This window comes from Amblyomma maculatum, chromosome 4 (genome assembly GCF_055883805.1).
Source record: "Amblyomma maculatum isolate TAMU_Amacu chromosome 4, ASM5588380v1, whole genome shotgun sequence".
Lineage (NCBI taxonomy): Eukaryota > Metazoa > Arthropoda > Arachnida > Ixodida > Ixodidae > Amblyomma > Amblyomma maculatum.
The window spans coordinates 129,207,717-129,232,026 of record NC_139347.1 but is presented as its reverse complement, the minus strand read 5'-3'; the positions used below and the strand labels follow the sequence as shown (position 1 = coordinate 129,232,026).

The 24,310-nt window shown below is 48.9% G+C and overlaps 1 protein-coding gene across 1 annotated transcript in view; it reads left to right on the top strand.

Moving 5' to 3' along the window:
• The first annotated feature begins 2,880 nt into the window (after positions 1-2,880).
• LOC146192369 (uncharacterized) overlaps positions 2,881-24,310 on the top strand; it is a 44,324-nt gene continuing 22,894 nt past the window's right edge. The window contains exons 1-2 of the mRNA XM_084600457.1: positions 2,881-3,045; positions 3,463-3,511. Coding sequence (XP_084456583.1) covers positions 2,902-3,045; positions 3,463-3,511 — 193 coding nt within the window. The 5' untranslated portion in view covers positions 2,881-2,901. The remainder of the gene's footprint in view (positions 3,046-3,462; positions 3,512-24,310) is intronic.

Genomic DNA, 24,310 nt, shown 5'->3' with positions numbered 1-24,310 from the left:
GGAAGCTCTGTGTATGAAGGTAAATTTTAGTTGTTAAGCTTGTGACTTTTGCTGAAAGTGTTTGGCCAAGGCCAGGTGGGGGACGAATGGAGTGTGAGTATTATTACTAAACTGCCCTCTAGACGATGCATTCCTCCAAGCGCTCGAAGAGCAATATCTCACTGCACCTCCACGCATACATCTCCCCCCAAACATGGGTAATCGCAACCAGGACTGCGATGCGGCCATCTTTCTGGTCGAGGTTCGCACGGCCATGCACAAACTCCGCGCCATGTCAGGTATCACCGTTAATAGAGTCACTAACAAGGCGCTCCGCAATCTCGACGGCTCGTCCACAGAGGCTGTCGCGAGCCTGTTTATTCACTGTCAGCGAACATGTTCTTTGTCTTCACACTAGACTCATGTCACCATACTTTCATCGCTAAGCCAGATAAGCATCTTGAGATCAGAAATCTCCGTCCTATTTTTGTTCTCATGCATCGGCAAGCTCTTTGGGCGCGTTGTCCCTGCTCGCCTCGAGGAAAACATATACGGCGGTGACCTTCTCTCCCCTCTTTCGATGGCGGGATAGCGCTGCCACTTCATCGCTCACGATATCGTCCTCCACCTTTCAGAAGACATCTTCCATCCCCGCAAAACGCAGTGCGCGTGCGCGGTCCTTGCCTGCGACCTGGAAAAGAACAATTTAGACCATTCGGCTATCTTTGACGATGTCTCGACCATACACGTCGGTCATCATAACGTCAATAAGCCTCAGCATCCTTCCCCATCGCACAGCTGAAATAATCTTCAGCTCTCGCTTCTTTCTTGACTTCATCTTCGGTAGCCAAGGTATCCCTCTGTGGTCTTTTCAATGACTCTCATCCCCATTACAAAGGCTCTGTCAGCCATTCCCGTCCTCTCGCAGTCATGTTGTGCAGACAACACCCTGTGGACGTTCATGGGTAACTTGGGAACCATTTATGAGTGCTGACCGCTCATGCCGTTCAGTCAGATTTGGCTGCTCTTCAGTCAAATCGGAACTCTTAATCGTCCGCCAGCTTCGGCGAATAAATAACGCTCCCCCCTCCCCTAGCATTGAAGTCACCACTGTGCCACCCACATCTCGGAGGTGCACAAAGTTCGTGTCCTGGAAAAGATTCTTCAGAGCAAAGCCAAGAACGCGGTCAAGATAACTAAGCTCACTCTTCCTGTTCAGCAAACAGTCCGTCTCATTGGACGAATCGCTAATAAACACCGTGGCATTAAGGAACATTTTTCGTTGCCTGAACCAGGTTATTCTTTAGCCGAGTAATCTATTCCCGACCATGTCGCTTCCTTTCCTGAGTAGACGAGAAGACGGTGAATTGCCTTCTCTGTCAACTACGCAATTTTGACCTCGACATTCCCCGGCAAACGTGGAATGAGCACCTTATAAGATGAGTATACTCGACTACCTCGCCGAGCATAAGGGGCACATCGACCTCCACAGCTTGAGCGCCTCTCCTCCACCCTAGCGCGCTGCGCATTATTTACTCTATTCGCCGACATTCCCTGGATATTACTCCCACATCTTTCGCAAACGCGACGTCCTTACCGTTTAACCCCTTCCCAACATCAAGGTCACGCTGCTCGTCGATCTTCTCAAGCTGGGGTCCTACACAACTGATACAGCACAGTGCCGGATACTGTCTATGTGGACGCAGACTCTTTTGCTTGCTCTTCCGCATTTCCCTGGCGTATTCTCCAACTCCTGCGCACGTTTAACGGCACGCACTGTCATCGCATTCATTTCGCACAAGCTGACCAGGGGCAAGCAGCCTTAGTCATCGCTGCTATATTAGCGATCCACATTTTCAGTGATTCAAAAACAGCGGTCAGAAATTGCGAATGGCTATATCTTCGAACTCGCATTCCGACTTCTAAGCTCGTCTAACCACCCTATCCGGTGGATTTAGCATGTCTGAGCCCAGACCCCTCTACGGCCACTAACGTAATGAGCTGGCTCATTCTTCATTCAGCTCGAGATTTCGCCAACCAAGCAGGAGCCGCCGACGACTGGAGAGATGTTCGAAGTCGTATTGTCGCGTATCAATACATTACTCTGCTGTTCCTTGAGCAAAGTCTCTTACCGCACAAATATTTAACTGAATTGCAGCATATGTCGAGCCAGCTACAAGCCCGTACCTTCCCTCTCCTAAATAAAAGGGAGCGAGTCGGTCTCCACGTGAATAGACCAGGTGACAGCGTGCGGTGATATCTACTACCACTGCGCATCGCGCATGTGCAGTGGTATGCATGCGCATGCTCAGTGGTATGCAGTAGTAAGCATTACGGCATGCGCCGCGCGGGGTTTGTCGCACGCGCCGCATCGGGGAATCGACGCGATAACCCATGCTCGCCTCAGCAGTCAGCCGCGCGCCCGCGCCGAGGCAGACGCGCGCATTAAACCATCCCGATATCAAAACACAGGGACAGACTGGAAAAGCGAAACAAGGGGGTAGGGACCGGCTTACTCGGCGCTTGGCTTGCGAAGATTGGCCGCGTGACGTCACGCTCCCTACTAGTTTTTGCTTCCTCCATGCCACAGCTAAAGCCCTTCGTGGCCAGGGCAATCTTCGATGAAGCGATGAATCGCCTAGTGGTACAGCAGAGGTATCGTCTAGTTAGATGTGGATGCTAGAATGAGCGGACAGCACTAACAGCATGGAAAACCAGGTGCTCTCCAGTTCGCCTTGCTTTTAATCGTACCAGTACAGTCGCCTTTAACAACGATTTTATTGTGAGCAAGGATGACCTGCGGCAGCTTAAGGATTTTAGGTGCCTTTTAAGCTGCTATCTTTCTTTGCACCGTGCTTAAAATATTTCTTTTTTCTTTCCAGTTATGAGTGGTCGGTTTACGGTTCCGGCGGTTACGCTATTATGAAAATTGCGCCATCATCGAAGCGACCACTAGGGGTGCTGCGTCCTACGAGTGGAAATGAGTTCTCCACGGAGGGAAACGAGTGGTACTCAGAGGGATCGCATTACTCCTTCGCTCTGAGAGCGATTCAAGGAAACTTCCAGGTGAGTGATTTTCAATCCGTTGTTAGGTTACAGAGCTGCACCATTCGCACGGCTATCGTTGATAGGAAGCTGGCATTTTTGCGTCAAATGATCCGTAGAAATATATTCAGGCGATGGCTTCACTACGCCTGGTACAGCCAAGGTCACCATGTGCTTCCGATTAGTCACTTTGGGTAGGTGTGTTGCCGCCAAAGGCAATTGGTCAAACCTAGGGTCAAGGGTCGAAGGTTAATTCACGTGGGAGGTATGCGGCTGGAACTATAGCGCTTCACACTAGGCTCAACCGAAGCTAAACTACACTTTTTATATTCAAGAGAGGGCTATTATTACATCATTTCGTTAACGCATAATGTAACCTATCTATGTTTCCTACGTATGGCAATAGTTTACTGATTTGTGTTTCCTGCGTTCTTACAGACTATTGCGTCGAGAACGTCACTACAAGCCGTCGTACTGCCATTCTACTGTGAGCCTTTTCAACGGCCGCTCTTCTGCCACGAACACAGGGCTTTAGAAATCCGCTATTGTTATCAAACATCCAATCGTGTAGATCAGTAGCAGTGTGGGAAAAGCTGGCAGTAGCTAATGGATAGGCGAAGGTATCACGAACGCAACTGCCATGGGTCTTGTATTTGCTTAACTTATCTTAATTATCTAGGTATAACTCGTTCTTCTGGTATTATTGATTACTGTTATCATAACGCACTAGATTTGGGTTTCTTCCAGTACACGCTGCTGGAGGAATCACGCCACTAGCGTATCCCTGGGGACATTTATAGCTGTTAATTCTATAGTTCCTTTTAGTTTAGAAACTCAATTCACGACAGTCACAAACAATTATGAAGTGAAGTAATAATTAATGTATCTTTGTAGCGAAAGCTTCTCTAAGATTTCGAGGAGCATCTATAGCTGTTAATTCTATAGTTGCTTTTAGTTTAGAAATTCACGACAGTCACAAAAATTATGGCGTATACATAAGTAATAATTAATGTATCTTTGTAGCGAAAGCTTCTCTAAGATTTCGAGAAGCATATTTTGTTTTCTTCCCCAAAGCAAAACTTACTTTGCGGGGAGCCCTTCGTGGCAGCATATTTTATGCTGATTCCCAATAGGTATACATTTCTGTTTTTTTCCCAAATTCCGATCACTATTTTCGCTGTTCTTTCATCATTCAAGGCGTGATGCTTACCTTCGAGCCACAGAGACGGTAAAGATGACGCCAGTTTAATTCAAGTTATGCTGCTAGAGCGGTTATAACTGGAAAGAATGAAGCCCGTCGAATTATCTGAACTACCTCGAGTGAGGAAGTAATTACGTGAAGCCGGGATCTTAAACTATAGAAGTATAGTCAAGCATTAATGGTGCCAAAGCCTTGTGTATAGTTCAGTTGAAACAGGATCATTTCTTCGAAAAATTGCGTAGCAGGTACCCAATCATGCGATAACTGTTATTGATGATACAAGGAATATATCGTTTCAAGCTGAGATCGTTAGTGATATGCTCTCCCAAGTATTTGTAAGACATAAGAGGATCTAAAGGAGTATTATTTAATACATAGCAGATAGGCTTGAGAGTAGTGCGCGATACTGGCATAGCTTTAAAACTTTGTGACATTTAGGTTCCTGGCCCATGTGTTAGACCGTTTAGTTATATTATTTGGGCCAGTTTGTAAAAGGCTAACATTGGCAGGGGTAGATTTCTTCCGATACATAACAAAGTCATCGGCGCATAAATGTACAGGAAATTCACACAGCTAGAATTAATATAATATAAGGAAAGGCCCAAAACGTACCCTTGAGGTACACCTGACGCGACAAGTGGTGTAGGTGGATGATGTCTTCACGAAACACATGCTGTGACCATTCCTTAACAATTTATTCAGTCTAGATGATAAGATGTTCGTCAATATTGAGGCACTTAAGTTTAGATAGCAGAACGCTATAAATAATTTTGTCGAACGCTGTAGAGAAATCTAAGATGATGCCATCAACCAAAGAGCAGTTGTAGTTAAGGGTTAGCATAGAGGTAGTAAAATAAAATAGCTTTTTCTCGCATGAGTACAACTCCCTGAACCCATTTTGAGCCGAATTAAAACAACGTTCGAATCATAAAATTAGCTAGGTATAAACACATGACATGTTCAAGAATTATATATGGTATTCTAGGAAGAGATATGAAGTGATAATTAAGGGGTGATCGCTTATTACCGGATTTATAAAGTGGAATCATCTTCGCATGCTTCAGATGCACGCGAAAGGCAGCAGTATGTAAGAATGTTTGGAACATTTTTGCCAAGAAGACCGACAAATACCTATTTGTTTCTTTAAGTAATCTTGCATTTGTGTTGTCAGCATCGAAGGAGCATGAGGTTTCAGTGTGCTAATGAGCTTTAAGATCCCGGTGGCATCGATGGCTATTGGCTGCACAGTAATTACGTCTAAAAACATATATGATGGAATGTGAACATTAATTGGGGATTAAAAGTTCACTGCCAGCGCATCGTTTAATATGAATGCGCACTCTTGGCTAACTCAGGTAAGCCGTGCTGATCAAGTAAAGAAATATGTAGCCTGCCCTGGTGACGCACAAGTTAGTGCGTATACTCCTGTGCCAAGGATACGGGATCGAATCCCGGCCGCGGCGGCAATTATGGCGTCTCTCATTGCCTAGGTCGCTTTGGAACGTAGAAATCACACAAAACCATACCGAGAAATACAGGTTGCTCTCAGAGTTAGCTACCATGTTCCAAAATTTCCTAGGGTTATTTATGAGCGTGGATGGAAGAGAGTGTTTCTTTATTTATCTGAATAATAAGGGAGAGGTTAATGTCGCATAGCGGCTCCGGCTACTCCTTTTCACCAATTTCTAAGAACCACATGGTCAGAGTTTATACAGGTCAACATAACATTTACGCTAATCAATAAAATTACACAAATATAAACAAAGTAAAAGCGCCCGGAGAAGTAACACTAATAGCGATATAAGCTAGCTCTTATGGGTAGATGTGTGTAAATGTATAACACTGTACAGAATAGTACATGCTACAATGGGCATAACTGATATGAACAAACAAGGAGATAACCAAAATGAGCTTATTTTCTGTATACATAACAAAGTAAATAAGAAAGCTATTGAAGCACTACCGAAGAATAAAACAAAAAGTAATAATAATCTTGCGTGCGAAAACATAGGACAAGCAAATAACAAATAATACCCTTCCTCACATAAAGAGAGTACCTCTAACATTACTGGGCCACATATACTAAATCAGTAGTTCCCGGGGATGCACTGTCCCCCAAAAATGTTACAAATGCCGCAAAATACAGTAACAGGTGAGCCACATTCACACTTTCCTGTCCACACACACCGTGAGTTGTCTGCGCGCCCAGTTCCAATGAAGGAAGTTCGTGTAACCCGTTCCCAAACGCGAGCGATGAGCCCCGCCGGGGTGGTGCAGTGGTAAGACGCCCGACTACTGTGCCGGAGTACCCGGGTTCGAACCCCACCTCGGCGGCTGCGTTTCGATGGAGGCGAAACGAAGAGGCGTCCGTGTGCTGTGCGATGTCAGCGCATGTTAAAGATCCCCAGGTGGTCGAAATTACTCCGTAGCCCTCCACTATGGCTCCTCTTTCTCTCTTTACCATTTCACTCCCACTTTCCTCCCTTCCCTTACGGCGCGGTTGAGGTGTCCACAGAAAACAAGTGAGACAGTTACCGCACCTTTCCCTTCCTATAAATCAATCAATCAAGCGCGAGCGATGGAGGATAGTTTATAAACTTCTGCATATAGGAATCGGAATATTAAACCGCAACCAAGGATGGGTGAAATGTCGATCTAAAATTTTATGGTTTGGCTCCAACCGAATCTTTTCTTATTTTCGTTATGCGTGGACTTCCAAAGGCGGTGCAACGCGCTCCTCGAGAACGGAAGGTCAGAAGTGAGTGCATTGGAGTGCGCTTGCCCAGACGCCGCATTCGCATCTGTGCTTGTGGACGAATTTGCAAACCGCAGTGTTCAAAACCGTCAGCTGTACAGTAAACGGCATCCAGAAATATTTAATCTTTGATGTACGCTCTTAATTAGGATTGCAAATATTGTTCACTTGGTCTGAACCTGCTCTTCATATAACGAAGCGAATTGAATCTTAAATTATTGGAGACCTTATTACTCAACCTTGAAGTAGAAGAGCAACGCAAGGTCATGGACCTCGCCCTCACCGCTGCGGAGTCCCCAGGGATTCCAGCCGAGGGTTAAGAGAACGAATAGGGGTTTTAGGATAAATACTTGTCCCCTTTCATTTTTGACGAGTACAGATAAACGTTATTTCTCTCTCTCTCTTTCTCTACAGAAATAAGGAAATGTCCGGGCATTCATTGGAAAACTATAATATGCGCCTTTTTGGTAGCCTTTTTATATTGGGAGGGGGGGGGGGGAGGGGTGTAGCCTGTTATGGTATGGAACTAGCGTTGTCAAAAGATTTCAGTCCAGACTGAGAGTTGCTAAAGATTACCCACATACGCGGGTAAAGCACCGATCAGATGAACGTGAGAACCAAATAAATAGCGTAAATCTCGCTAGTCATTGAGTCTGCCGCACGAGCTATAGTTTACATTACCGCCGCTCATTCAGGTACGAAATCAAAAATGCAGACGTTGATGAATTTTGTACACTGAAACCATCAGCTTACACATAAATGTAACAGGGATACCGCATGTGTATCTCAAAGTGCTAACTGCTGAGCAGCAGATATCATGTCACTGCTCCTATATTTGTCTCTTCAAGGGACAAACGTAATGTAGGGGTATATAAAAGCCATGATGGATGATCTGTTTCTCCTTTCCAAAATTCATAACTTGGAAGAAATTGGCGGTGTTGCTAAAGCACTTGATGTTTGTGTCTTCCATCTCGTTCATGAAGCTCGGAGGCTAATGGGTGCCTTTTGTGATGCATTATCAAACGGAAGATATACCTACAGTCTCTGTTCTACGCCACAATTCAGACGGAGGCTGCCTTGCCTCAGCAATTACTGGAACGCCGAAAGTTGTATCAGGAACGCCCAAACACACACGGAGACCCTTCGTTAACAACGTTTGCAGGCGTTCAAATGAGGTTCGCGACAGGCGGTGTAGAATCGGCGAGGAATAAGCAATATTGCCACCTAGCGTTGCCAGGTGGTGCATGACTGAGTGAAGGAAGACGAAGTTAAAAGGACGACGAAGTGTCGCTTGCGCGTTTGGCGTCTGTGCTGCTTGCTGCCGTTGTGTCTGGGCTACCCCCTGCAATCCTTGGTATCTTTAATCACCGTGTACGTGACATTTGGTGGGGGTGATGGAAAAAAAACGAACACCTATGCAAGAGTCTCCATCTGAAAGACGTCGCGCCAGGCCTGTGCCATTGGACACTCCAGTGCATCGCTCCAGTCGATGGCTCCAGGGATTGTCTCTGGAGCTCCAGCCTTTAGCCGCCGCCATGACATGCAGTGCTTCTGCTCAGCAAGTAACGGGCGTCGTACCGGCCTGTAGCTACACCTTGCAGGCCCCTCGAGTACCGAAGTCTTTCCATGGGGACCTCTTTGAGGATCTGAAGGACTGGTTCCTTCAGTTTGAACGTGTCGCTGCTTTTAATCAGTGGGACGATGCTGCCAAACTAAGGAATATCTACTTCAGCCTTGAGGGTGACTCCCGTACCTGGTTCGAGGACCGAGAGCAAGTGTTAACATCGTGGTGGGAACTCCGTCGTCAACTGCTCAAGGCTTACATTAGCGCGGATCGTCGCGAACATGCAGAACGGACCCTTCACTCTCGCATCCAGATGCCGAATCAGAGTGTCGAGCGTACGTCGAGGATATGACGCGCCTGTTCAGGCGAGCCGATCCCTCCATGTCCGAGGACAAAAAGGTCAGGCACTTGATGCGGGGTTTGAAAAAGCAGCTGCTCGCAGGCCTTGTGCGCAACCCACCATCGGCTGTAAACGGATTCCTTGCGGAGGCAATACAATAGAAAGGGTGCTACAATAACGTGCCGTGGCTTATGACCGACCTTTCCATACTGGCACAATCGCGGAATCATTTGCATCTTCCGAGCAGCATCCTGATGCTTTGCGCGAACTGATTCTCAGCGTCGTGCGCGAAGAACTCAGCATGTTCTGCAACCCTCTGCAGCCATCGCAAGCTTTCGTTTCTGCTATAGTGCGGGAGGAGATGCAACAGGCGCTCAAGAGCCCTCTTTCGCCTGTAGTTACGAGCCCGCCATTGCTGGTCGGGGACCGACAACCGTCCCACATGTGCGGAAGTTCTGCAGAGTCGGGCTCCCCCTTCACCGCCGCCCATTCTCGCGCAGCCTACAGTTCCGCTGCCCTCGGTGCAGCCAGTGCAGTATTTCGACGGTCGTCTCTTGCCCCGACGCAAACCCGACATTTGGCGCACGCCTGACTGCCGTCCGCTCTGCTTCCACTGCGGTGAACCAGGCCATCTCTACAGGGATTGTTCGTATCAATGCCTCGGTCTTCACGGCCTTCGCATCGACTAGCCTCCTCCCCGGTTTGGCCAACGACCGCGAGTTATTGAAGAGTACCTGGCGGAGCAGCGTTATTCATCTCGTTCGCAGCGTCAGTCCCGCTCCCCTTTGAACCGCCGGCGGTCGTATAGTTGCTCCGAAGGTGATGTGTACGGCTCGCATTCAGATTAATGGATGTACGTTCGTCATTAGTTGCGTCGTTTTGAGTGACTGCTCCCGTGACCTTATCCTCGGCACTGACTTTCTGCGAGAGTACGGAGCAGTTGTCGACCTGCGAAATAGACTCGTCACATTTTCAATGGGGCAGTCTGCCGAACAAGATAGTAGCAGTCCTTGCAATGTCGTACTTCGCGTTTCCGCCGAGAGCGTCTCACTGCCGCCGCGAAGCTGTTCTTGTGGAAGTTACCTGTGACGATTTCCGTGCCTGCGATGCTGTAGCGGAAGCGAACAATTCACTCCTGCTTGCTCAAGGCATCTGCGCTGCTTGAAGTTTAGTCAACAAGGTTGACGACTGGGCAAGTTGGTAAAAGTTCATTTTAACCAGCCAAAGGTCGTGACACAGGGAGCCTTGTCCTGTCCTCTTCTTCCCTGTATCTCGTTCTTTGGCTGGTTAAAAATGAATCGACGTTTATTGTCGCTTCACAATGGCCGGGCTGCACTCCTTGTCACATATGTTTATAATGAGCACCAGCACTTGTTTCCAGGAACTGTTATCGCTTTCGCTGACCCTGTTACACACGATCCGGTATGTTGTGCATCCACGGCAGTCGAACCTAACGAGCCATCTCTTGACAACATCGATATTAATTGCCACTCGTCGAAGGAGAAACGGCGGGCCTTAGAGCAACTGTTGCTGGACTTCAAACACTGTTTTGCTGCTACCTCGAAGGTTCGTCAAACGCCCATCACACAACATCGCATCATTAGTTATGAAGACGCTCGCCATATACGACAGCAGCCTTATCGTGTGTCTGTCAAAGAACGGGAAGTGATCCAGATGCAAGTTCAGGAGATTCTGGATGATGGTGTTGTGCAACCTTCACAAAGTCCGTGGTCTTCAGCAGTAGTCCTGGACAAGAAGAAGGACGGCACTCTCCAATTTTGCGTCGACTATCTGAAATTGAATAATGTGACAAAGAAAGGTGTATACTCGTTGCCGCGCATCGATGACTCACTGGACAGATTCACCACCATCATCAGCCTGACTATACCCACTGCAGGGCGAAGGCCTCTCCCATATTTCTCCAATTAACCCGGTTCTGTGCTAGCTGCATCCACCTGACCCTTGCGAACTTATTAACAACATCCGCCCGCCTTACTTTCTGCCGCCCCCTGCTACGCTTTCCTTCCCTTGGAATCCAGTTTGTTACCCTAAGCGACCATCGGTTATCCTCTCTTCGCACTACATGTCCTGTCCATGTCCATTTCTTCTTAATTTCCGCTAGAATGTCGGTAACTTGAGTTATTTCTCTGCCTGGACGGGTTGCGACGTGCCAAGTATTTTTCATGTATTGATTTAAAAAGCGGCTATTGGCAAATCGAAGGAGACGAAAGAGACTAAGAAAAAAAAACCACTTTTGTCACTCCAGATGGCCTATATGAATTCAAAGTACCCCCATTTGGATAGTGCTCTGCCCCAGCTACATTCCAAGGGATGATGGACGCCTTCCTCACTGGCCTCAAGTGGCAGATATGTCTTGTGTACTTGGACAACGTAGTTGGTTTTTCCGAAACATTTGACCAACACCTCGAACGCCTTCGAGCTGCACTGGAAGCCTGCTGTTCTGCTGATCTAACGCTGACGCCCCAGAAATGCTACTTCGGGTATACAGAACTGAAGTTCCTTGGCCATGTTGTGAGCGCTGAGGGGGTGCGCCCGGATTCCGATAAGACTGCTGCCGTCGCATGGTTTCCCGTTCCAGCTACCAAGAGGGCTGTTCAGCGCTTTCTCGGCCTGTGCGCATATCTTCGGCGGTTCACAGCACACTTTTCTCAGATCGCGGAACCTTTGACGCGCCTCACAAGGAAGGACACCTCCTTTGTGTGGAACTCTGAGCAGCAGACGGCCTTCTCTTTGCTTCACGAGCGCCTTCAAACATCCCCTGTTCTGGTGCACTGACGCCAGACCGCGCCAAGACCGATTCAACATCAAGACGGGATTGAGCGAGTTAATAACCTATGCTAACCGCACTCTTTCTCGTGCAGAAACGAACTACTCCACCTCGGAAAAGGAATGCCAGGCGGTTGTGTGGGCCACTATGAAGTTTCGCCCTATCTTTACGGCCGACCACTTAAGGTCGTCCCGGACCATCATTGTGCTGATTGGCAAATCTGCGAGACCCATGTGGACGACTAGCACGCTTGTTTGATGGTTGGTTGGTTGGTTCATAGGAAGGGAAAGGCGCAGTACCTGTCACACTTGCTCTGTGGACACCTGAACCGCGCCATAAGGGAAGGGATGAAGGTGGGAGTGAAAGTAGATAAAGAGAAAGGGGAGCCGTAGTGGAGGCCTACGGAGTAATTTCGACCACCTGGGGATCTTTAATGTGCGCTGACATCGCACAGCACACGGACGCCACTTCGTTTCGCCTCCATCGAAACACAGCCGTCGTGGTCGGGTTTGAACCCGGGAACTCCGGCACAGTAGTCGGGCGTCTTACCACTGCACCACCCCGGCGTTTGACATAACTATTGTTTATAAGTCAGACTGCAAACACAAAGACGCTGACACGCTGTCACGAGCACCCTTTTATACTAGCGACGCGGTAGCCGATGACGACAGCGGCTTTCTAGGAGCTCAGTGCATCTGAGCTCAGGGATAGACAGCTGATCTAGACATCCTTCCACTCATCGATTATCTGGAAGGGCGTGCTACGACCCTCTCTCGGCACCTATCTCAGCACCTTGGTTCCTTCTGTATGCAGCAAGCCATCTTGTATAAAACGAACTCCTAAGGCCAAGAAAGAGCTTACCTCCTGGTATTGCCATGAGAGCTCCGTGCGGATATTCTCCTTGTTTGCCACGACGAACCGACATCTGCTCATTTGGGTTTCTCACGGACGCTTGCTCGAGTTCGCAACATGTATTACTGGCCAGGACTCTCCGCAACTGTGAAACGCCTTGTAAGAATGCTGTCGCGAATTTCAGCGCCGTGAAACACCGTCCCTGAAGCCTACCGGATTTCTCATGCTCGTGAGAGCACCACGTATTCCGTTCGACCAAATCGGCATGGATCTCCTTGGCCCTTTAAATTTGTCGCAGGCAAGAAACAAATGGATAGTGGTCGCTACTGACTACTTGACTCGATACGCTGAGACAAAGGCAATCCCTCATGCCACAGCATCCGAAGTAGCCGAGGTTTTCATGCACAACATAGTCTTGCTGCATGGCGCTCCTTCGTACGTCATTACCAACAGAGGGACAGTTTCACTTCACAGCTCATCGACCACATATTTGAGGTTATTTACACGACCCATTGCAAGACCCCAGCGTACCATCCGTGGAGCAATAGTCTTGCCGAAAGGTTGATTAAGACGATTGCGGACATGTTGTCATGTACGTCGATTCGCAGCACAAGACCTAGGGCGAGGTGCTGCCGTACGTCACATCTACCTATAATACAGCCTTATAAGAAACAACGCCCTTCACACCATTTCGGCTTGTGTACGGACGGGAAGTTCCGAGCATGCTCGATTCCATGCTCCCGTGCCCAGATGATGACCAGCGTTCCCCAGATGCCCAGCAATATGCCATCCGCGCTGAGGAAGCCCGCCAGCTCACCAGTGTGCACTTTGGGCGGCAGCAGACCTCTGACGCGCACCGCTACAACCTCTGGCACCGCCAGGTTGACTACAAATCTGGGGACCAAGTCTGGATGTGGGCACCAGTTCATCGTCCATGCTTGTCAGAGAAACTCCTTTCCCGCTACTGCGGGCCCTACAAAGTGTTGAGTCGTGTAAGTGACCTCAGTTATGAAATTATTTCAGACGGCGCTGCACTTCCAAAACATCGAAAGCCCAGCTCCGACATCATGCACATTGTGCGGCTGAATCCGTACTACCAACGATAACGTGCGGCCACCCCGTTGTAAGCAATCTCTTACTTTTCCACCGTTCTTACCGGCCATCTTTTTTTTCTATTTTTTTAGAAGTGGGGGGGGGGGAGGGCTAATGCCCCCTAGCGTTTCCAGCTGGCGCATGACTGAGGAAAGGAAGACGAAGTTAAAAGAACGACGAAGTGCCGCTTGCGCGTTTTGCGTCTGGGCTGCTTGCTGCCGTTGTGTCTGGGCTACCCTCTGCTATCCTTGCTATCTTTAATCACCGTGTACGTGACAATATTTTATATATGGGCGCATTGTGAACTATGAGCAGCGATGCCGAAGAGCCGCCCCAAAACGAACCTGCAAGCTTAGAACCACGCTGATAACAGTGTTCACTTGTTCTTCGATAGATATTCTATGATGACACCAAAAGATTGTCTGTCAAGAACTACCCCCAGAAAACTGTTTCCCTGAACAAATTTTAAAGATTGACCGCCAAGGTGGAGTCAAGTAATTCATTTATTAACTCTTTAGTGATAAATGGGTAATTGATTATTTACCTACTTAATGCGCTGTTACTGGCCCTATGGGGGTGGGATGGTAGCTCAACGCTGCTTGCGGCGGGGGCTAGTCAGCCACCGAATTATTTGTTCTAGGCCATCATGCACCCGCCGCCGCTTAGGTGGAGGACGACGGCTGTTGCGGCGCGCGTCTTTCTCCTTGTTCTTTTCTTTCTTCTCTTTCTCTATTCGGTCCGCTCGAGGCAGCGGACCCGGGTTCGAACCCGACCTCGGCGGCTGCGTTTCGATGGAGGCGAAACGAAGAGGCGTCCGCGTGCTGTGCCATGTCAGCGCACGTTAAAGATCCCATGGTGGTCGAAATTACTCCGTAGCCCTCCACTACGGCTCCTCTTTCTCTCTTTCCACTTTCCCTCCCACCTTCCTCCCTTCCCTTACGGCGCGGTTCAGGTGTCCACAGAAAACAAGCGAGACAGTTACTACGCCTTTCCCTTCCTATAAATAAATCAGTTAAATCAGTGCTGTTTTTGCGCGAAAGACCATCACCCCTCTCTCTTTCCTAGCACTTTTAGGAAGAAGTCAGTGGAATCGTGCCCCGCCGCGGTGGTGCAGTGGTAAGACGCCCGACTACTGTGCCGGAGTGCCCGGGTTCGAACCCGACCTCGGCGGCTGCGTTTCGATGGAGGCGATACGAAGAGGCGTCCGTGTGCTGTGCAATGTCAGCGCACGTTAAAGCTCCCAAGGTGGTCGAAATTACTCCGTAGCCCTCCACTACGGCTCCCCTTTCTCTCTTTCCACTTTAACTCCCACCTTCCTCCCTTCCCTTACGGCGCGGCTCAGGTGTCCAGAGACTCAAGTGTGACAGATATTGCGCCTTTCCCTTCCTGTGAACCAATTATTATTATTAGACATCATCGGCATATAGTGAATGGTGCAAACCAGAAGGGAACGTCCGTGGTGAATCCGCCATCAAACAGTTGAAATAAAAAGACCTTAGCACACTGCCTTTGAGGCTATGATCCGTACTTCTTTTACTCGTCTGCATGAATATTTTCCTGTTTCTAAAAACTTGGAGATCCAGCGTAGCTATCTTACACTCACACCGAGGCCTAGTAAATTTGAGAGGACATGTATGGGACTACGGTATCAAATGCACGCTTGATGTCCAAAACTACGGCTATGGTAATATTTCCTTTGTTATGTTATTGCTCTACACATGTTGCTAGGTTCCTAATTGCATCCATAGTGCACTTACGTAGACCAAATCCATTTATGAACTAAGAAAAGCTTCCTTTTCATTACACCGTCACTGAAGCCTGGCCTCAATCATCATCTCCATCGCTTTGCATAAGCAGCTTGTTAGGCTCACGGGGCCAAAGAAGTCAAGAAACAGAGGGGTTTCACAGAGCTCTAAAACAGGAAATCTTCAATGACTGGGGAACAAACTCATTAACGCGTGCATTATTAAACATCCCCGAAAGTACGGCGGTGCCCTTAGGCCCAAGAGTTTGAAGCATTATATAAGAAATGGCATCAGGCTCAGCAGCAGGCTTTTGCACGGCACGACGGAAGAGCACTTAGCAGTCCACCGATTGTGAATACAGAATCCAAATTGGAATGATGAACATTGAAGCATGCACTAATTTTTTGCTGCGCATATGTAGTTTAGTTCTTAAATTCCTCACAGTCTAATGAAATACCAGGAAGAGAAATACGTTGACAAAACTCATCAGCCAGGACTGTTGCGTCAGTTTTGCCGCGCCGTTGCAAAGCTCTGAAAGGGTTATTCTGTGTAAGAGGCCTGCATAAGGGACCAACCATATTACATAACCTCGGTACAGGAGTGTGTGGGATCAACCTACTGCAGAAGTCACGACAGTTTGTCCTTCCTAATTGCAGCACATGTTTAAACAATAACGAACGAATTTTTTGCCGCACGATGCGATTCTAAATTCCCGGATTGACGGTAAGGTACTTTTGCTTTCCCTCCAAGTGCCCTCAATCGCTCATAAATATCTGTACACTCAACAGGTAAGTGGACTTCTTTAGTGCACCGACTCAGACTGCCTTGCACTAGCGATGCGAAGTCATCCACACTAAAGTTTAGGGAAACTTGAATTATGTCGTGAGAAAGCTTCCTAATTGGAAAGTTTGGACTTACGTCGGGCACCCGTACATTATAAGCTGGTATTATTTACCAGGATGGGATAGTGATCACCTCCGCAGGTCTCAATGTCTGTGGCCCACCATATGTCAGAAACCAGATCAGGAGAGCACAGCCGTCGTTCAGAACATTTGAGTTACATTTCTGTGCTGCGCACTCAACAACGGTTCGAAGGGTGTTGCAGTGTTCTTTACTCCAACCCGTATTATGGGCGTTAAAATGTCCCTCTATTTCAAAGATATTAAAAACAGTATCAATGAAGACGCGGCAAGGCGCTTGCAAGCAAATAGTTATAACAGTATCAAAGACCTTACCAAAATACACTTTGCAACCACGAACTCCGGAACGTCAGAATCACTGAACTGGATGAGGTAGGAGGGAAGGTCCTTTCTCACACACAATATCACTCTACTCAGGCCAGAAGGACGGGATGATTTGCATGACACATAGTTCGAGAGATGGAAATCGTTACTCACACCAGCTTCTTGTATACGCAATATAGGAAAACCTTTCTTCTCAAAAAGCCTATGAAAGTCAGCACTTTTTGCTCTAAAGCTGTTTGAATTCCACTGAAAAACGGCAACATTGTGATAACGTGTGTTCATAACAGGTTTGCCCAGTGGAAAAGCTAGAAAGATGAGTCAGTAGAGGTTCAACCAAAAGCGAAGCCTGTACTTCTGGGAGGTGTTGCCTGAGGAATGGTTGTCAGAACAGCTAGAACTGCAGTAAACAGCACTGTCACAATGAGCTGCACTGTTAAAAATGAAATATTGACTCCAGCAACCGGTGCAGAATAAGGTAAAAGTGGCACTGGCCGAACAGGAGAACGTTGAAATGCGGCAATTGAGGGCTCTGAAATAAAACCTTGCACTTAGCTGTCGAGACAGTCGCGAATATGCCTCTTCAACCCTGAAGGGTCTGGCACAGCTGAAGAACTCTAGGTGGAATTCCCCACTTGAGGGCTTGAAATTTGTCGAACAGACTTCAGCTTGCACGCATACGACGCTGATTTCAAAGCTTTGGGTTTGTCATGCTGCACTGGACTCTGGCGCAATAAATTCGCTGTTTCCAGCTTAGGAGGAGGCCGTGTTTTCGCGGTGACCTGTCATGCAGTATTTCATGACGCGAGAGGCTCGAAGCAGCTATGTTTTGGGGAGACCCCGAGAATGAAGCGACATCTTTACCACCACAGTTCGCACACTGGTTGCAGAAGCGATTTGCACGGAGTGTGCTCATGGCTCTCCTTACCTTCCATCGGCGCGGTGCGCGCAGCTCTTTGCCATGTGGCCGAATCGCTGACAGTGGAAGCAACATAGTGCTGGTCTAAGGTACTCTTGCACAGTATGAATAGCAAAGCCAAAGCACACCCTCTCTGACAGTCGGCCGTGTTCCCTGAATGTGTGAGTCACTGAATATATGGCACCAGATTCCATCAGTTCATCTTTTTGACCTAGTACACATGATCTGTCGGCACGCCGAGATCTCTTCGGCATCCTTTACAAATTCTACAAGTTGCTCAATACTGTACTGAAAAGGAACGTGGCGGATATTAGGCACATTTTTTAGTTGGAAGCGGGAATTGAAGCTCTCAGATGTAATCCAGTTTTGCACACATCAATAACACACGCTTAGCTCATACTAAGGTATTAAAACACGCAGAGAAGCTGCTTGTCCTATTTATCCTGAATGAAGTAACTTTCTCTTTTGCAGCAGAGACAATCTCTGAGGAAAGTCTGGGTACATTTGCCAAAAGCTTCGGCCTTCTTGAGACGGACGGAACACTACAGGAATCCTGTCTGGACGCATTTTCTTCTAGGAGGAAAGCGTGAACGGGGCCTCATCACTCTCTATATCCTCCGGTTCACTATGAACATCCTGCAAGGTGCTTTCCCTATAATGGACATTTTCCTGTGGGCGAGCCATTTGTTCTCCACTTCCTCTTCTTCATCCCATCCTCTGCTGGAGGACGTCTTATTAGAGCTCCCACTCCGTCAAGCACAAATAATGGTGCTTTGAGGATATTGTTCACCACATGTTGGGTAGCCGCCTGTTGACTGCACCTAGAATCGGTATTCATTCTCCTCTAGAAGCATGAAATTGGAGCAACTGGGAGGGCGGGGGGAGGAGTGGTTGCTAATCACCGCATTATTTGAGACCGCTCAGAACCCACGAAAAGACAGGACAAAGAAAAATAATTAACACAGCGCAACAGGACTGTGGGAGAACAGGAGCGCCTCTTCTTTATTAATAAAAATTACTGGTGGTTTAGCCACAGTTAAACCTAGTGTGTAGCGAGAGCTACACTAGGTTTCACTGCTAAACCTTGTTAACACGATAGCTATACACCCTCGATTACGGCCCCTCTTTCAATCTATTTTCAGTCTCATCTTCCTCTTTTTCCTTACGACTCGGTTAAGGTGTCAGTGTGTGACAAATACTGCGCATTTTCTTTCCTGTAAACCAATTTGAAACGGCGCTGATGCCTGCTAAACTGTCTGCTTCTATATGCTGTGCACAGCATATAGACGCAATGACGGCGCACGGACGCCTGGATCGAACGCCCGGCGAAGTTGTTGTTGATTGATTGAATGTCCTTTATTGAATGGGAAGGCTCATGGCCATGGATGGGGATAAAGGGGAGTAGACATAATCTTCATTGTTTATTTAGGTCGTCACTCGAATCACATTGCTCTAACCAGGCCACTAAGCGAGCCATACTTGGCGAATATCATCTGTGTGTTTGCATCAGTTTCTAGAAGGGAACGGTAGTTCAGGCGGTAGGGTTCGATCTCGGGGCGTCCAGTAGAAAAAGCAGGGCATTCCCAAAGTAAATGAGATATGCCGCCGCAGGTTAGAGTCGTACAGTGGGGGCACGTAATCATTTTCTCTTTATACTGACGCCAGCGGGCCATAATATGTGGCGTGTAAGCCGCATGGGCGATGAGCTTATTCAAAAAGACTTCTTGACTTCGGGTGAGGTGGGTTCTTCTCGTAAAAGGTGGGTCTGGTGTGGCCACCTGCATGCGATGCTGACTGAGGCTACGAAGACTGGTCCGAGTATAGTGCATAAGGGCAAGAGAAGGGGTGAGTTGCCCGCCCAAGGTCGAATAAGGATGAAGCAAGGGGGGTGGGGAAGTAAATGTGGACATCCCACCTGCCAAGGCAGCCGCGGCGTGTGCCGCCGCATTGCCCCCTGATTCGTCCGAGTGACCTGGGGTCCAGTGAATAGCGACAGTTCTGGTCGCGAGTTGGTGGCGTTTAAGGAGGCGCTGTATAGCCGTAGCTGTTGCATCTTGTGAACCCGGAGTAGCGATTTCCTTGTAAGCTTCAAAGGAATCAGTAAGAATACGTAGTGACCCAGTTCCGGTGCAAGGCACTCCTGACAAGGCTCCCCAAATCGCGAGGAGTTCAGCGTGAAGAGGGGTACCCTGAGGTAGATGGCAGGCATAAGCGCCTGAAAGGGAAGGGTTGTCATCGCATACCCAGGCCATAGATGCGAATTCGCTTGTAATGGATGCGTCGGTGTATATGTCAGTCGTATCGGGGATTCGCTCTTGTCGGTGATGGGCAGCTAGGAGCTCCCGGGGAATGACAAAATCGCGGTTTATAGGTCGGCGATGGACGCGTGTGACTACTGGCATCTCCCAAGGGGGAAGTGATGCATATAGGGCTGGTGTTTTGTCGTTACGCTGTTCATCCCAGGCCAGCAGGCGACGCCCCTGGACAGTGTTCTCTAGACGTATTCGATGACGCGTCTGTGACTCGGTAACGATGGTAGTGAGCGGTGGAAGAGCGGCCAAACGCTCAAGTTCGGCTATAGGAGTGTGCTTAGGTAGACCGGTAATAGTGCGCAGTGTAGCGCGATGAAGGCGTTCGACCTTAGCGAAGTCAGTCTTCGACAGTTGGAGGACCGGTGTACCATAGAGGATTTTTCCGACCGCCGCTGCTCTGGCCATCGCACGGCAGGCATGCTGCCGCGCACCGCCATGCCGGTTGGACAGGCGACGAATAGTATGTAGCAGTGCTGGCCAAAGGCGTTGTAACTGACGAACCCATTTCTGGGGGCTGTTGCAGCTTGATATGGGCAGGCCAAGAATGCGGATTTGCCCATTTGAGGAGGTGATGGTGTTGCCTCCGATGTGAAGATGGATCTGCATACTGGGGTTGGTTTTATGTTTTCCGTCGATACTAATCAATTCTGTTTTATGTGGTGCGAGTTCGAGGCCAATTTTGGTTAGTGTATCTTCAAGACAAAGAAGGGCCGCCTGAAGTTCAGTCTCCATAGAATATTTGTCTACGTAATCCGCTGCCTCAGTCCAGACGGTAATATCATCGGCATATATAGCGAATCTTGCGCTTGTGCTGATTTCCAGATTCTCGGCGACGCGTGTCATGGCCAAGTTGAACAATATGGGTCCGAGAATGGAGCCCTGAGGTACACCCCTATCCAAGTAATAGGTTTTGGGCACCCATCCCAGAGCTTTGCCATGTAGCTGAATGGGTCTAGATGTCAAAAAATTGCGGATCCAGATTTGGGCACGATTACTAGGAAAGCGTTTGGCGAGTTCCTCCAGGATAACCTCATGGCGAACATTGTCAAAAGCTTTGTGTATATCGACAGCCAGGAGATAGTCAGGTAGCGTTTTACGATGAGCTCTATTCAGAACTCTTCGCAAAAGCCAAAGGCAGTCATGCGTTCCAAGGTTAGGGCGGAAGCCGGCTTGAGCTGGATGAAATCCAGGACTGACGTATTCAATGTAGTGACTAATCCGGGTATGCAGCAGGCGCTCGATGAGTTTACAGAGATGTGAAGTCAGTGCAATTGGACGCAAATTACTAGGAAGTCGAGGGTTTTTGCCAGGTTTAGGGATAGGAAGAATAAGAGAAAGCTTGAGGTTATCCGGTACCGTTCCGGTCTCCCAGTAAGAATTAATGATGTCGAGAAGGGCATCCTGGGCTGCCGAGTCGAGATTGCTAAGCTCCTGCCAACTAACTCGGTCGTGCCCGGGTGTGGCGCGAGCTCGGCCTCTTCCGAGGGCTGCTTGCAGTTCTCCCTTTGAGAATGAGCGATCCAGGTCTGGATCAGGGTTTCCGACTGGGAAAATGGAAACTGCTGGTGGAGGCATTAGGCTGGCGTGTGGGAAAAAGGTGCGTATAACTTCATCTTCAACATCAGCCGGGTTGCCATTGAGAAGGAGATCAGCGAGAGGTGGTGCCCCGCGTGCCTTGCCATTTAGGCCACGAAAGATGCGCCAAAGTTGCGATAGGCCCGGTACTTGTCCAAGACGGTCGCATGTAGAGTGCCAAGCCTCACTTTGCAGGTGAAGCTGGTATGCCCGGATAAGCTTGAATTGTCGTCGAAGAAGCACGAGATCTTTGTGACGTTTTCCGCGTGTCCGAAAACGTTGCGTGAGGTGATCTGCGCGACGCCAAAGGTTAGCCAGGTGAGCATCCATGCCAACTGTGGAATCGTCACAGGGGATATATTCGAGAGCTTGAGTGCGGGCATCTCGGAGTACAGACAGAAAGGAGTCAATATCCGAGAAGGGGGTCGTAGTATTAGCACGAAACTTGTCCCAGTTGAAAAACGAACGTGTTGTCCGAACGCGAAGACATTTACGATTGAGAGTGAGCAAGATGGGCAAGTGATCACTACCCCAAGAATTAGAAAGGACTTCCCAGCGCCGAATAAGACGCGGTGATGAGAATGTAAGGTCCAGTGTAGTGTCTGCTTGAGAGGGATGGAGACCGATACGGGTCGGCACGTTAGGTTCGTTGCACAGGGTAAGAAGAGTTTGATCAAGGGCGTCATATAGGTGTTTACCACGTTGGTTAGGCTGAGATGAGCTCCAGGCTGCGTGATGTGCGTTGAAATCTCCGCCAATAAGAATAGGATAAGGGTGTGCTGCGTTTTCAAGGTCAGGGAGCCAGGAACAGGGTTCTGCCATGACGTTACCTGGCCGGAAATAGGCCGATGCTACGACGAAAGGTTTTTGGCCAGGGGGGAAGATTTTTACTGCAACAATCTCACGAGTGGAAGAGCAAAGGGATTGAAGCGAGAGCTGAGTGGAAGGACAATCGTTTCGGATTAAGACGGCCGCCTGTCCCTCTGAACGGCCGTTTTTATGTTGGATAGTAGGTGTCTGGTAAGTGCAGTAACCAGGAATTTTACAAGGACCGCGCGTTTCTTGAAGAAGTATGAAAAGAGGACGGCGCTGAGGCACAAATGTACGAAGGGTAGGACCGTTCTGATTGAAGCTTCTGCAGTTCCATTGAATCCCATGAGCCATAGTGCTCATGAAAGGGGCACAGATTTACGGCGCTTACTATCGTCTGTGAGTGTGGTACGTTGGAACTCCTCAAACATAGTCTGCAGATGGCTCTGCATGGAAGTGAGGGCAGCAGTAAGAGTTGCATTAACTTCCTTTCGCAGAGTTTCTTCCAGCTTCTGTGTCTCTTGGGCGCGTTCCTGTCGGATTAGCCCGAGCATGTGGGTATAGGCGGAATCAGACGCTGTGACCGGTTGCGGCCGGCGGGTAGGCGAACGGCTTTTGCGGCCCTTCTGTGAGCGGCTGCGTTGCGGAGTCTGGGAACGAGTTCGGGTGTCCATTGTTATCTTGTCCTTAGTTATCATCTCCCGGAGACGCTGATTTTCCTGGCGTAGTTCAGATATTTCTGCTCTGAGGCTCTCAATGACCTCGGCTAAACCTGGAGAAGAGGTCTTTTCAGCATATGATACATGTTTGGAGACAGTATGTGAGGATGTCACCTGATGCGTATTCGGTTCATCCGACTCCTTAGGTGCCGATTTGTCGACAGGCTTTGCATAAGCTCGAGCCGGGCACTGGGCACTCAGGGCGATATGCGTGGAAGCGCCGCAGGCTACGCAATGAGGAAACTGCTTGCAGCCGGGGTCCTCAGGGTCCGGGTTCTTACCGCAATCCCGACAAACGGCGGGAAACGAGCAGTATTTGGCTACATGGCCGATGCGGTGACAGTTATAACATGCGACTGGGCGCGGGCGGTATTCACGGATTCGTGTAATCTCGTAGTCGAATACTAGCCGAGAAGGTAATGCGTCTGATGCGAAGGTCAGAAGTAGCAAATTTGTCTTGCCGAGCATGCGTATGTCTGTGATTTCAGCTGTCTCGCAGCGCAGATGTGCCATGATATAGTCCATCGTGAGGCCTTCTCTAATTCTGATCACACCTCGCGTGCTGCCAACCGCAGGCTGCTTCAGTGGGGACGTGTCCACATCGAACGCTTGGACAGAATCCCGCGTTCGCGCGATTAAACGGGTCAATGTACACAGCTTCTTGAAATGCTCAGCGTCCCTGACAGTTATGCGGATGCAGTTAGCAGCAGAATCAAAGCGGAGAATGGCCATATCCGAAAAATACTGAGACGGAGCGCTTTGCTCTATTGCGTTGGTAATAGCCTGTTTCGGGATGTTTGTGACATGCACTTTGTTAAGTGGCCTGATCAGAACAGTGAAATGAGGACGACTCACCCGTTCTGTGTGCAGACGTTGCGGGGACACTTGACGCTTGCGATAGGTTGAAGTCATGCTGCATCCTGTAGTTGTCTTAACCTGAGCAGGAGGGCTTGCAGAGACAGTCACAGCTGCGGCATCCATTTCCTCGTGCACTGTCGGCAATAGTGGGTAATCAACGCTCCCTGTAGCTTGTGGCGTTTGTGGCGTCGGAGGCACCGTTCGGCTGGATGCGAAGTACGGCGCCGCGTCCATCTTTTCATGCCCCGCCGGTAAGAGCGGGTAATCACAACTTCTCGTAACTTGGCTTGACTGTGGGGTTGTAGTCGGTGTAACCTGTGGCGTTTGTGGTGTCGGAGTCAGGGTTTGGCTGGATACGTAGTATGGCGCAGCATCCATCTGCTCGTGACCCGCCGGTAATGGCGGATAATCGGAACGCCTTGTAACTTGGCTTGACTCTGGGGTCGTAGTCGGTGGTTGGCACGGAGTGAAGGTCGCCGGGCGTAAAATTTTGAAGGTCACATCTTCCGGATGCG